Below are 15,192 nucleotides of genomic sequence, written 5' to 3'. Positions count from 1 at the left end.
GCAAGGGGTTAGACCCAGCTATTTTATTGCCAGTGGGAAGGACCCGTGTTTTAAAAACCCGGGTTAATGCATTATTTTCGGTGGGAAAGGGTCTTTAGAATTTCACGCCAACCTCTTAAGATTTTTACATGTAAAAAACAGAAAAGCATTCATTTCTACACAAATCGGTTCGTATTGTTTCATCTTCATATAAAAGACCATTAAAATGCATTCAAAATTTTTGACAATACAACATCGTACATTCTCTTGCACTACTCTTTATCTGCTTGCAGCTCTTGTTGATATTCCGGTCAGCAGAATTGTTTACTGCTCTACCTCTCTCATCAAAATGTCCAAAATCCATCAAATTTGTTCCAGTCTAGAAGTCTGTTCTGCCCGCAGACAGCCATCAAAGCCTGAGCTCTGCCATTCGCTGCAATGTGTGCTGCAAGTTATCAGGCTTTTGAATACTAATGCAACTATATCGATTTATCTCTCAAACAATCTCTCTCTTTCCTTCCCTTTCTGCCTCTAATTGTTCCGACCCTCGCTCTTGTTTCATGGGAAGCAGCAAACCTGACAGGTAAGATTAATCCAATTTTGGACTCTTTGTTCTTTTTTTAACCCACGGCAATTACATGCTACTGGATACTATAACAAGAATTTGCACAAATCCGTTAAACACAGCGTGTGCTTTTACACTTTTTATTTGACTCAAACGGAGATGCTAATGATCCTTCAGTGCTGAGTCAAGCTGGTTGGGTGTAATAGCTAATGTTTTTTTTTTCAATTTCCCTTAACTGGTGTCTAAACAGCAAACGCAAAGACTCTGAACCAGGAACCAAAAGCCTCTTGAGCAATGCAGAGATGATGGCCCATCACCCGACAGACCCCGTAGAGATGAGACGCATCAATTTTCAGACTCCCGGTATGAAGCCTGCACCCTCACAGACATGCTCTCTATATTTGCATGATAAAGCCTACTTCCAAGGGCGCATTTAGATGAATTCAGAAATAAAATATTAATGCAGCTAATTTTATCCACTATTAAAATATGCAGAAAAGACTTAAAAAGTTGCCCCCAATCCCCCATTGGAGCAGCTCATACCTGGCAGCTTCAGGATCAAAAATGGCTGCTGCCCAGGTAGTACAGTCAGTGATTAGTCATGTCTGAGTCACAACGTTTGTGTCAAAAATCTCATCATCTCCGTCTTCCCACGTCCCACATGCCAGGCTGTAGGAGCAGCATTAGAGCTCCTGAAGTAAAAATAAAATGTGTTGTTGGTTAATGGTGATCATTTGATGAAAAAAAAATATGGCTTGCCATACATAAAGAGATCTGAATATCTTTCTCTAGTCACGTCCAAGGAAGCTTCCTTTTCCTTTCCTCCATTCACTTCATACTCAAATAATGTGAAAAAAAAATCTCCATTTTTGTTCTGTTAATGGCAGCAGCTTCCTGCTACCACAGCATCTCGTTTGGAGGAAGTGTTGAGCTCTGTCTACCTGGATAAAGGTTACCTGTCAGCTTACAACAAAGGTCAAATTAGACTTTTTTAAATCAATAGATAAAGGCTTATTCTATTTTTACATGTTGTCGGGAAGCAAAGAAAACCCCCACAGACTGCATCGCCTTGGCTCTTCTCTTTCATCACAAGACTTTTTATCCTTCGTGTGTGGCAGCAACCTTGAGACTCCTACCTCGCCCACTTCTTCTTCTTCTCCTCCCGGGAGATTAGTGCCTTTGAGATGGCTCTGCACCGCTGAAATTCATCTCCAGCAGAAGCTGTCTGAATGTGTCCGCTGTCGGGGTGGCCATGACGGCATCAGGGTTTGCTATGGTTAACTTCTGCAAAGCAAAATCATCTCAGTCATTTTAAAACCGGAGAAACACGCAGCGTGCCTCAGGCTTGGATTTATTTATTTTTTTAAGGTGGAAATGTTGCTATGATTCACTGATGTAAGCACTCACCTTTTTTAAAATGAGGATAGATTGCAGGAGCTTCCGTTTTCTCTCTCTAGCTGTGAAAAGAAATTATTGAAGTAGCCATAGGTAGCTTCCTTTAGGTGCTTTCGTTCAACTCATCTAATTAGGGCTCTGTCTGTGTTTGTTTTCTCCATGTCACCGCTCCTTTAAACATGGTGAAAGCAATTTATCAAAAGAAAATAAAAAATAAATCACAAACAAACCACTCGGCTCGCTTCGCCTTGTCCACACATATGGATCATAATTGATTTTCTGCCTCAGCGTGCTCCATAATGACATGTGATTTTTGCTTCTTTGTGTAATTATCCTCACATTGTTGCATAAAAGTGAAGTCGATCCTCAGTTATTTGGGTTTATTTAGTTGAATATTGCATCAACTCTGACCTGGCTGTGTAATGCAGGAATGATGAGCCACCCCCCCATCCCCATCAGCGAGCTGGCTGAGCACATCGAGCTGCTGAAAGCTAATGACAACCTGAGACTCTCCCAAGAGTATGAGGTGAGTAATGCATCATCATTTAATATGCATAAATAAATAAACAGACATCCTTGCTGGTTAGGGATGTGAGGCCTGATGTGCCTCATAAAGCAAATGTTATTGAATGTTTATCTGTTTGCAGGTTTTGTTCATGAGTTATTTAGAAACACAATTCATCGTTGTAACCTGTTTGCATTACATGCCACTTATTTACCACTATCTGCAATGCCTTGCAAAGCTGAGATGGGTTTTACATTCTATACTGTTAAAGTCACAAACATCTACGCATTTAAATGGAATAGATCAAATCACTGTAGAAAATAGCAATGAAGTGGAAGGAAAAATAATTCATGGTTTACACTTTATTAAGGCTGGGCAACATTTCAATATCATTATATGTCGCAATATAATTTAATTCAATATCAGTGGTATGACTTTTAAGCACGTTTCTAATATTTCCATATCTATTCCAGTGTATAGTTACAGCATTTGCTACTGGTTCCAGCTTTTATGTAGTTTTATGTGTTTTTTGTTTTTAAGTTCTATAAGGCATCTGTTTTTGGTGCGTATTTATATATATATATATATATATATATATATATATATATATATATATATATATATATATATATATATATATATATATATATATATATATATATATATATATATATATATCTAGAGCTGTAGACAGTTCTATAGTAGACTGCATACATATATATATATATTGGTTTTTTACATATTTTTCTCTTATTTTGGCACTAGATAACTATTTGTTGTTTGAGTTTTAATTATTATATATCAGAAATTGAATCTCAAATATTGATGTAATAAAAAAGCACATTGTTTTCAGCTTAATGACAAACTCTGACTTAGTAAAGTAAGAATTATTCTTCGACCCACTGAAGTAATTTTGCAAGGGGAATTCAACACAGACGATACGATAACATAAACCTTTTATCATCTTTCTTTAAGATAATCTGCCAGGTTTTAAAAATCTCTGTCCAGACTCTTTAAGAGACATTGTGGAAGAGTTGAAGAGCAGCACCACAGCCACAGCTTGCTCTGGAGTTGGTTGTTTTATATAGTTAAATTTGTTTACAAGTAGAGTCATTTTACTAATAGTTGGCCCTAAAGCAATAAAATGTTTTAAGTTAGGAGCCAAATACAAATGGGTACCATATTTTTCAGAGTTTTCTTTATGAACATTTTTGAAAGCATGAATCATTATCTTTCCACATTGTTATTATGTTCTATGTGGTCTTACATAACATCCCAGCGTAATTTATAAATGAGTTATTGTATTAAACTTAATTGGGTGCAAAATGGTTGTACTAAATACACCAACGCTCTCTTTTAATGGTTTTCTCTGCTTTGTCTTCCAGTCGATCGACCCCAGCCAGCAGTTCACCTGGGAGCACTCCAACCTGGAGGTGAACAAGCCCAAAAACCGCTATGCCAACGTCATCGCGTACGACCATACACGAGTCATCCTGGCTCCCGTAGATGGTGAGTTTCATCCAGAGATGGTTGCCCAGGGAAAGAACATGCTTTGAGTGTCTAATGGAGGAAGGAGGAGAGTCTCTACAAATTTGGGTTCAATGTGTGAACAGCTAGAGGTGTTCTGAGGGAGAGGGTGAGTGAGCTGCAAAATGGATGAAATCAGAAATTTGCAAACATTGCTGAAGACCCAGGGTGTGCACTGGCATGAAACTGACAACAGCAGCAAATGCAATGAAGTGCAGCCAGCACCTCTCCACTACAAGAAGTGGGAGAATGAGCGGGTTTGATCTGAGGCTCATGAATTTACAGCAGCAGAGCACAGTTTGTTTGTCGTTGCCTTGTGAAAGGCGCTGCTGCCAGAAACAAACGTTTCGTTTGATTGCTTGATGTCATACAAGGAGGTTAATTTAATGTGGCAATTATGCAGATTGATGCTTTTATCGAGAGCCTCATGAGGGCTTTGTTTGCAGGTATCCTGGGAAGTGACTACATCAATGCTAACTACATTGACGGGTATAGGAAACAGAACGCCTACATTGCCACCCAGGGACCCCTGGCAGAGACATTCGGGGACTTCTGGAGGATGGTGTGGGAACAGAGGACCGCCTCTGTCGTCATGATGACGCGCCTTGAGGAGAAATCTAGGGTTAGGAATCCAGGCCAATACCCAGTGACCTAAATATATTTAATTTGAGCACTAGAAAAAGCAATCTGCTTACCATACATCTATCATTTCTAAGATTTTTATGCTTTCATGTTTCTACTTCTAACAGATAAAGTGTGATCAGTACTGGCCGAGTCGCGGCACAGAGACATACGGGATGACCCAGGTCACATTGCTGGACACAATGGAGCTCGCTACTTTCTGCGTCCGCACATTTTCTCTGCATAAGGTAAGTGGTTTTGCTCACTTCTGACATTGCCTGTCCTTCATTTTAAATTTATTCCAACTAAAAAAATCCTCTAATCCTTCGGGGTCACACTTTGGACATAGGTTGAATCTGGGGGTCTTATGAATTACTGTCACCACTGAGCAAGCGGTGTTTGTGGACACTGAGAGGCTAATAGATTGGTCCGGGTGTCGTGAAGCGCTCAAACCAGGCCATGGTCCATGTGTCAGGGGCTGATATGCAATCATTGCTGGAAGTGGAGCGATGTCTTCAAGCACAGGGCTCATCTAGGACCGTCAGTCTGGCATGTCCCTGTGGCCTACTTAGGAGCCCTGAAACTAGGCCAACTGAAGCTTCCCAGTGCAGCTCAGCCTTTCTATATTTTGGTGTTGTCTGGAGAGTCATATTTTAAAATATTTAAAACTGCCATCATCCATGTCGTTTTTGCTATAAACTTTTAATAATTGAAAAAAATGCTTTGTGTTTTCCAGTGGGATTTATTCGTTATTGCTTTCTGTCAGTAAATAAATCAGTTTGAGATCTTTTCCAGAGTTCTTTTAAAAGTTTATACCCCTGACCTTTTTTTTTCAAGTTTGTTCGTATGACCACAAGCTTAATTGTATTACACAATATTTTGTCTTATTGACAGCTCCAAAGGATAAAATACCTTGAAAAAAACTTTCACTTAAACTCCTTTTCTAGCTCTGACATCTAGATGCTGATGTTTTGAATCATTTTTTTGCTGCAAAACACAGAAAATTTAGCCAGATTGGACAGAGATATTCTATGAATTGTACATTTTAATTCTTTCCACATATTCTTAATTTAGTTTTGGAGTTTGACAGGGCCATTTTAACAAATATCTATATGCTTTGATCTTTGCCACCCTGCTGTATTCCTTCCATCCAGCTTCATTTATCACTTTAATCGACTCTGACCACCTTCTCTGTCCCTTATTAAGAAGAGCATTTCCATAGCATGAAGATTCCACTTAATTTTAACTTATTTGCAGCCTAAAACAGTTTTTCATCCAGAATCACTCTGTATTTAGCTCCATGTATCTCCCTATTAACTGTCACCATTTTTACAGGCAAGATGATTTGTTCAAGACAATCTATAATCTTAGGCTGTGTCAGAATGTACACCCTAATCACGATATAGGGCACTATATAGTGGTTACGCCATTTTAAATAAACGTCTTGGGGATTAAAAAGTAGTGGACTCAAAATTTCCTACAATGCACCTTGAGAAGTAGTGATCATCCATTGTCAGTAGACAAGCAGATATATCCGGTAATGCTTTGTGAGGACAGCTGTCCTTACATGAATGCTTTGCAAGAAAGAGAAAATCTGTCCTTTTACAAAGACATAATTACACATTAAAGATGTGTAAACTGACATTAAAGATGTGTAATGCCATTCAGGCCTTAAAAGTCATGTTTTTTCCTCATTTGTTTCTCACGTCAGAATGGCAGCAGTGAAAGGAGGGAGGTGCGTCAGTTCCAGTTCACTGCTTGGCCCGATCATGGTGTGCCTGAGTATCCCACCCCCTTCCTGAACTTCCTTCGCAGAGTCAAGGCCTGCAACCCTCCTGATGCTGGACCCATCATTGTCCACTGCAGGTATGCAGCTTTAACTTGCTTTTGAAGAGGATCAGTCAAACTCTAGCTGTAGACATGTTGAGTGATGATGAGAAAGCAAATCATCTTGCACAAAGGCTGCCTTTAAGTTCAGAATGATATGTAGTTTTATGCTCCCCCATCAGTGCCGGTGTGGGTCGCACTGGCTGTTTCATAGTCATCGACGCTATGCTGGAACGCATTCGACACGAGCGCACTGTGGACATCTACGGCCATGTGACTCTCATGCGCTCACAGAGAAACTACATGGTACAAACGGAGGACCAGTACAGCTTCATCCATGAGTCCCTGTTGGAGGCGGTGGCCTGTGGGAACACTGAGGTGGCCGCCCGCAGCCTCTATTCATACATGCAGAAGCTGTCCAAGGTGGAGCCTGGAGAGCATGTCACCGGCATGGAGCTGGAGTTTAAGGTGGGAAAACGCTTAAGGGCTAAAACAAAACTGTTGAAAAAATATTTGTGATATTCTGAAATTTTGCCTTTTTTTCTAGTATCTACAAGAAAAAAGTCTGAACAGTCTTTATGAACAATAATAAGATAATGCCTAACCACTTTTACATTGAAATTAGTTTTGTTTTGTCAGTTACAGAGCCAAAAGATAGATATGGATTTACAAAGAGGAAAAGGCACATGTTTTTTTGCATTGCATGCATTTCTTGAAAACTAACAGAGATGGCAAAAGTACTCACTTTCCGTACTTGAGTAAAAGTACAGATACTTGTGTTAAAAAATACTCTGGTAAAAGTGGAAGTACTGATTAAACTTCTTTACTCAAGTAAAAGTAACAAAGTACAGGCTTGTAAATTTACTTAAAGTATAAAAGTAAAAGCAGAAACCACTTTTTTCATGCCGTTGCCTACATTTTAAATGGATGTCTGCCAATAGGACTAGATCTCCGTTGTGTTCATTTTCAATCATCTCGTCGTCCATGCTACTATGCCACCGCCACCAAGCTGCAATGATTTGCCGCCAATGAATACCGCCGAATCTGTCGATTCATCTTGTAGTGGTGCGTCAAATGCAACGTAGATTCCCATCCAATTAGATTGAATTTGGTATTGATGAGGTGAAAAATAATAACGGTAACTCCATTGAAATGATTCAAAACTAAAGTAACGAGACAATTTTTTAAAATGTAAGAAGTAGAAAGTACAGATATTTGTGTAAAAATGTAAGGAGTAGAAGTAAAAAGTCGCCATAAAAATAAGTAGTAAAGTAAAGTAAAAATATCAGAAAAATCTACTTGAGTACAGTAACGAAGTATTTGTACTTCGTTACTTCCCATCTCTGAAAACTAATATAAAGATATAAAAGTAAATACAGGTTAAATAACATGTAATAAATGTAGTAAAATCTTTTTTTCATAATTTTAGAAGGTTAAACATCATAGAGTTCAATTTAAAACAAATTGAAGTTCGCCCATGTGTGTGGAGCTATTTTGAAATGAAACTGAATATGAAATAATTCTCATTTTGAAATATTTTGACAAATTTACTAATTTATTTCTAAATGATGTAATTTTTTGGAATATTTTATCAGCATCCAATGGCTTTACAGCAGCATAAACCTCTGTTAAAAATGTATTTTTTCTATCCATTTTGGTTGGAATCTATCATACCTATCATCTATCATCTCAACACACTTTGCTAACTTTGCAGAGTTTCTAAAATTCTCAGATTGTGACAACGTGTCTTTAAGCTGACCCCATAAATCTTCTGTCAGATTTAGCTCTAGGCCCAGTTCTGTCACTTCAAACGCTATAGACACCTGAAGGTTTAAGGTCAAAACTGTTCCAGATTTCACTTCAGATCAGACATTTGGTTGATGTTAACAAGGTCCTCTCAACTCACCCTTGGCTTTAGGATGTTTGCCACTGAGATATTTATCAGTTGTTGGCAGTAAAAGCCTGTTTAAGAGGCCAAATACTTTATATATATAATACAGTAGCCTGCAAAATTTTGCCTTCAAGTTATCTTTTTTTTTTTTTTTTTTTTGCATTTTGCACACTAAGATTGCAGTTCAATGTGTTGTGGAGCCATAGCACATCATAAGACAAGATTTTCTTACTATACATATGACACATTAAATGTGGGAAAACATTTGAAATGGTTTATAAAGAATTGTATTTGTCTACCACCAAGACCCTTGAATACACAGGTGAAGACCAGTGTTTTATACATGTTTTGAGGGAAGAAAGCTTCTGTAAGCTTGCATATATGTAAAATACCATATACAGAATGCATTTGCTTAGAAGTGTATAGAAAATATCCATTCAAACATATTCTGTTAGATTTATCTTTATTATTACCTAAAATATTTAGTTGGTCACGTTACTCATGTACAGTATAGTGTCTTTCACTTATCATTTAGGGAGAAAAAATTTAATAGTTGATTCTTACCTTTTGAATTTGAAGAGTTTCATGTTTGTCAATGTGCTTATTTTTATGGGGGGTTTTTTCAATTGTAAAGTAACATAGATTCAAATTGTCATAATGGCCTTTTTCTTTTTGCAGCCAATCAGGAAAATAAGTAATACTTCACTTGAAAATGTATACAAATTATGGATGAAAAAATTTCTCAAATAATAAGTGATTAATAAATTTTTTAAATAATTGTAAAATTGTATAGAGTATAGAGACTCATAACTGACCAAGAGCAATTATATCAAAATTATATATATAACAATTAAATATATATAATAAATAAATATATAAACATTTTGCATTTCAGATAATAAAAATTGTTCTCTTCTGTCAATATGCTCTATCCAGAATTCCTCAAGTGGAAAAGTTTTAGCTTCATCTGGTTTATTTTAAAAAACAATCTTCTTATAAACTTTGGCTATCAGATTCTTAATAGATGAATCCAAAAAAAAAACCACAGATTAATTGATTTGCAAAATAATCATTAGTTGCAGCCCTAATACAAATTGTTAAAAACAATGTTACGTCTTCTTGTACTTGCTCTGTTTTCATCTCAGTGGGCCCAAGAAGCAAATAACATATTATTTAAGAGACATTATTTTTTTCTGTCAGTGAACGGTCCAATTTTAAACCAAAAATATCCGTTTATCTTTTATTCCAGCGCCTGGCTAACACCAAAGCCCACACATCACGGTTTGTCACAGCAAACCTCCCTTGCAACAAATTCAAGAACCGACTGGTGAACATCATGCCCTACGAAACCACTCGCGTTTGCCTGCAGCCCATCCGAGGTCTGGAGGGCTCCGACTACATCAATGCCAGTTACATAGATGGATACAGGTATGTTGTCCTCCTACAAACGCTAATGCGACCCGACCCTCCTGTCGGCTTATTGTGCCTTGATAAGTGACCAGATCTGAGCGCTTTTCAAAGCGGCCCTTTCATCTGTCATGTCGTGTCAGCTCTGTCATTACTCTGTACGTTCTCCCACAACTTGTCTTACGGTGCAGCACTCGCCTCAGTCCCTATGAACGAGATGGGGTTCCTGATGATTCAGCTGTTCAGAGTGGTTTTACGCGCGTGTTTTGACTGTTCCTCATCTTGCCTGAAGCCTGACCCAGTTTTCAGTGAGATGCCTGACAGATGAAGAAACGAGGAGAATAAGGGGAGGAGGTTGCCTCATAATATGTACTGTGTGTGTGTTTGTGTTCAGGCAGCAAAGAGGCTACATCGCCACCCAGGGTCCACTGGCTGAGACTACGGAAGACTTCTGGAGGATGCTGTGGGAGCACAACTCGACCATCGTGGTCATGCTGACAAAGCTGAGAGAAATGGGACGGGTAAAGACAATACAGAATTTAGTGGATTATTTGTTTTTCAGCCTATTTACACTGGCACACCTAAAAAAAATTTAAAGAAAAGAAAAGCGGTTGCCTTCAGAAGTCATTTAATCGTTAATCGGACAATAGAGTCCACCTATGTGTGACTTCATCCCTTTATAAAAAGCTTCCAATACTAGTAAACAAAGAAGACAGATGAAAAATTAAGATGTGGAGAGATTTAAAGCACTGTTTGGTTATAAAATAATTTCCTTGTGTTAAAATATCCAACATAGCACTGATAGAATCAAGCATCTCAAAGAAAGAAGCAGACTGCTGCAGACTTGCTTATGGCCATACTGGTAAGCAACCTCAAAGCTCCTGGTTACTCTGGAGGACCTGCAGATATCAGCTCCTTCAGTGGAAGAATCTGGAAACATCAAAATTGATAGCCTTTGTGGAATAGATCCAATTGGAAGTCGGTGTTTCAGGTTGCAACAAGCCATATATATGCATTCCTCAAGAGAGACAATGATCATATTTTGGCCTATGTGTTTTATAACAACATGCTGTGAGATAGTGTTCTTTAGAGGGGACAAAAGTTAAATACACTGTTAAATTTTCTCACTGTCAATTTATGGTACGTTACTGACCACTATCATTACTTTCTCAGTAATCCCCTGGGAATATAGATTACAATATTTCTCTGTATATATTTGCAGTAAGTGATTGTGAGTATTTTACAGTAATTTCCACCAAAACAATAGCTACATGTTGTAACTTCAATGTCTGTGGAATTACTGTGATATGAATGTAGCTGTGAAATCACAGTATTTTGACTGCAAAAGAAATCTACAATTTAAATAATACTGTAAAATACTATACCTTGGATTTCACTAGGATTTTAACTAAAACCTGTTTTGAATTTGCTCCATAAACAGATTTTGTTACAAAAAGTCAAGTACAGTAAAAACAAAATGATTACAACATACAGAGAACTGAAAATGAAAACATTTACACCATCCATTCGAAGTCCATTAGTTTACGGACCAGTGTCCTCACATGTGGACTGATGGACTTCTTCCTGGATTTAAATCCTGCCTCAGAGTTACTGTCCAAGAAGTACCTGTAAACAAAAGATTAATCCAGGTGTTTGTGCCCAATGTTGTCATGCCAACCGAGGTCAGACACACCTGGATTAATCAGTCTATCCAGTAATGAAAGACAGGCAACGAAGGAGCTGCTGAGATTCAAGCATAGAGTGCATCCAGTGATTAATATTTGGTAATTATGACAATACCTTTGAATACACTCCAAAGTGCAGATGCTTTCACCAGATTGCTGCTGATTGACGTTGTAATAGCGTGCTAAGAGTGCAGCTATCCCATTGATGACAGTTATATGGCCCCATTACGACCCCTCTTTCAAGGATAGCATCCAGGACCTGAACTTCATCAGCATGTTGTGCTATTCTAAAGGCGTGGATTCATGCAAATTAGTAGAATTTCTCAGCAGCATGGTTTGCTTTTGCAATAGCTTAAGTGTTGAAAAAGGAAAAAACAAACAAAATCCTTTTTGGGACTTTAAATAAGCAAGTAAGTCAGCTGATGTATAGCCCAGATGGATATATCGTGCTGAAATATGATATTTTATGGATGGATATAAATATTTAACAAATACATTACACCAAATACTGGTTCTACTGTATAATTTGGATTAAGAAAGCCAAGCTATGATCGCAGTCATGACAGAGAATTAAAACACAGATTGAAAAGCTATTTAAAATAATTTCTAACTTTGTGATATACAGAATAGAATGGAATAGAATTCAACTTTATGGTCATTACACTGTCACAAGTACAAAGCAGCGAAATGTAGTTTGCATCTCTCTAGAAGTGCTATACAGGATATAAATAATTATTTACATGTGCACAGAGACTATGTATGTACTGACTATAAATGGTGTATAAAAACAGAGAATAATTTTCAGAGGCTATAAAATAAAAAAAATATGTATATGTTTTTAAACGAAACATATCATTATGAAATTATAATGTTTGTTCAGAATTTATGTTCAGATGTTCTGTTACCACGGTTACCAGCTGGACCTTGAGTCAGCGCATTGATTTAGAGCAATAATAAGGCTTGACCGGGACTACGTTTCCAAAAATAAAAGAGGAAGAACATTTTCCAGCCTGATCATTGTTCTAAAACTCTAGTTATTAACCATGGTAACAAAACATCCAAACATATATTAATATAGCTTATTCACGGGTTATGTATCACAACACCGAGACAGAATTCAATACATTTAATTGAAGGTGGGTCTATAGTGCTTTTACAGGAGTGACAGCCTCTGGACTTGTGTGAAAGCGTGTGACAAAATTAGCAGCTTATAGCCTGGATTTTATTGTAATATTTATATATAATATTCTGTGTGGCAAAGTTTCCTGCATTTTCTCTACCAAATAACTTTTGACCTTCCCTCCTATGGATATGCGAAGATCATAGAAAATGATTCTACTTTTTTCATGTGCGAATTCACACACATAACAGTAGAAAAAGCTACTTAATATTTTAAATAATGTTCACCTTACCTTCTTTTTGTCTTCTTGCCGATGAGCGACAAATAATAGACATTCAATACTGCTCTGTCTTGGTCCCATAATACTCAACATTTTACCATAGTTAAAATTTTAATGCAGCGAGTTGAGTTTTCACAAAGGATGGTGTGACTACAGTATTTTACTGACAATGCTACAGTAAAATATTGGAAAATTGGCCAAATTCAAAGTTCAAAGTCATTTATTGTGCAAAAACCAATTGCAGAGTACAATACTAAATTATAGCACAATGTTGCAAATATTAGAAAAAAATACGGAAATGAATCGTGAAACATTAAAATTAAATATCCAGGTAATATCTTGCAGTGTAGGCTAAAAACAGGGACATCCTGGTTTAAAAGTTGCTAAAAGCTACAAAATGTTCTGACAAGAAAACATATATCCAGATCTACAATAACATGGTTTAGATTAAAGCATATGCAGGTTCTAGAAAGTCTAGTTCTAAATAATCAAGAATTTGTGGCAAGACTTAAAAATCTATATTCTTAGAGACTACCTATTTAGTCAGACTGAGTTTGGGCTGATTCCTTCTTATGTGGGTCTGTCACACAGAACCCTATTTTAGATCAAATAAAATTAAAGTTATTAAAGCTGTCCAAGGTACAGCAGCATACTTGGAAGCATCACACCTTGGGGAGTGGCAGCCTAGTGGTTATGGCATAAATCTTGGAATTTTAGGTTCTGAGTTCCAGCCCCACTCCCACTGACTGCCACTCTGGGTCTCTGAGCAAGACCCTTAACCCCACACTGCTCCCCGGGGCGCCCCACTCTGGCAGCCCACTGCTCCCTAAGGGGCTGGGTTAAATGCAGTGGTAAGTTTCTCCAGTGTGAGATCAATAAAGTGCAGTTATTGTTCAATTATTATTATTACCTTCCAGGATCCCAGTCCTGTTCGCCATTAATTCAAGTCTGGTTGTATTCTACTCTCTTAGGAGAAGTGTCACCAGTACTGGCCTGCCGAGCGCTCTGCCAGGTACCAGTACTTTGTAGTGGACCCGATGGCGGAGTACAACATGCCTCAGTACATCCTGCGGGAGTTCAAAGTGACGGACGCCAGGGTGGGTTGATGATTATAAAATCCTTGTTTTCTATGTTGCATCCAGACTGTGAAACATCCTCCTCCTCAATTTTTCTCCATTCCTCTGACATAGAGAGGAATAGAGAAAAAGAGGGCAGTGACGCGAAGCATGTCCTATCGACCCGCGGCGTGTGTTGCTAAATGAGTGTTTTGTATGCGCATGTGTGTTTGCACCACAGCCGGTCCCCGTTTATTGACAAGATGCCGCAGGCCATGCATTCAACCATGCCGTCTCCAGATTATCTTGACAACATGGGCGTGCATGTGCATGGATGTGCCAGTCATAGATAACTCCCGTTAAGCCTGTCCTGCAGTGACGCCACATTGACAGATGCTCTATTGATCTCCATTAAAGGGGAGTCGGAGAGGCTGAGCAGAAGAGAAAAGATGTAATTGCCTACTGAGTGGCTGACAGAAGCAGACGTACTGACGTTACAGTTTCAAGTTAACCACAGCTAACTGATCCCGGGTCAGATTACAGTAATCATTAGAAGCAGGGGGAAAAAAAGGATGTTGCCTGGCAAAGCATCTCTCTTTAGTCAATAAAGCTAGAGGCTCTCGAAATAGTCATTTTGAAATGATCTCCTGGAATCAACAGTATATGCATGATAAAAATCATGTGTTGAAAAGAAATCAAATTTGCTTTTAAATCAGAAATGTGTTCAGGTGTTCTGAAGAAACTTCCCTGCTCTTATCTTCGCCTACTCCTGCAGGACGGCCAGTCCAGAACAGTACGTCAGTTCCAGTTCACCGATTGGCCAGAACAAGGCGTGCCCAAATCTGGGGAGGGCTTCATCGACTTCATTGGCCAAGTGCATAAAACCAAGGAGCAGTTCGGCCAGGATGGACCGATCACCGTTCACTGCAGGTATTTAAATAAGTTTTTTTTTTTTTTTTAAGATATTGTGTCTCTTTAGCTGTGTAGCAGATTGGAGCCTGGCACCCTCTTATTTGCTCTGACATGGGTTTCTCTGACTGCAGTGCTGGTGTGGGGCGGACAGGCGTCTTCATCACTCTTAGCATTGTACTGGAGCGGATGCGTTATGAGGGAGCCGTGGACATCTTCCAAACTGTCAAAATGCTGCGGACACAGAGACCAGCTATGGTGCAGACTGAGGTAAACTAAACCACACAACATGAGCTGAAGGCATAGTGAGGGGACCTCAAGTGAAATACTTTCTGACAGCACCGTAGAAATCATCCATGATTAAACACAAAAGAGTTTAATTCATTTCAAAATTTGGAGAACCTCAACACAATAAATAAATAATTA

At 38.3% G+C, this 15,192-nt stretch overlaps 1 protein-coding gene across 12 annotated transcripts in view; it reads left to right on the top strand.

The window, feature by feature from the left end:
• LOC119773645 (receptor-type tyrosine-protein phosphatase S-like) overlaps positions 1-15,192 on the top strand; it is a 116,735-nt gene that overhangs the window by 97,452 nt on the left and 4,091 nt on the right. For all 12 annotated transcript variants that reach the window (XM_038270802.1, XM_038270749.1, XM_038270773.1 and 9 more), the window contains 13 exons: positions 551-562; positions 795-907; positions 2,368-2,465; positions 3,830-3,953; positions 4,418-4,593; positions 4,721-4,840; positions 6,304-6,458; positions 6,602-6,887; positions 9,560-9,738; positions 10,112-10,238; positions 13,774-13,899; positions 14,633-14,787; positions 14,901-15,036. In XM_038270802.1, the coding sequence (XP_038126730.1) occupies positions 551-562; positions 795-907; positions 2,368-2,465; positions 3,830-3,953; positions 4,418-4,593; positions 4,721-4,840; positions 6,304-6,458; positions 6,602-6,887; positions 9,560-9,738; positions 10,112-10,238; positions 13,774-13,899; positions 14,633-14,787; positions 14,901-15,036 (1,807 nt within the window). The remainder of the gene's footprint in view (positions 1-550; positions 563-794; positions 908-2,367; positions 2,466-3,829; positions 3,954-4,417; positions 4,594-4,720; positions 4,841-6,303; positions 6,459-6,601; positions 6,888-9,559; positions 9,739-10,111; positions 10,239-13,773; positions 13,900-14,632; positions 14,788-14,900; positions 15,037-15,192) is intronic.

Source organism: Cyprinodon tularosa, unplaced genomic scaffold, assembly GCF_016077235.1.
Source record: "Cyprinodon tularosa strain WSP-4 unplaced genomic scaffold, ASM1607723v1 ctg12, whole genome shotgun sequence".
Classification (NCBI taxonomy): domain Eukaryota; kingdom Metazoa; phylum Chordata; class Actinopteri; order Cyprinodontiformes; family Cyprinodontidae; genus Cyprinodon; species Cyprinodon tularosa.
Note: the sequence above shows the minus strand (reverse complement) of the source record. Positions and strands in the feature narration are given on the sequence as shown.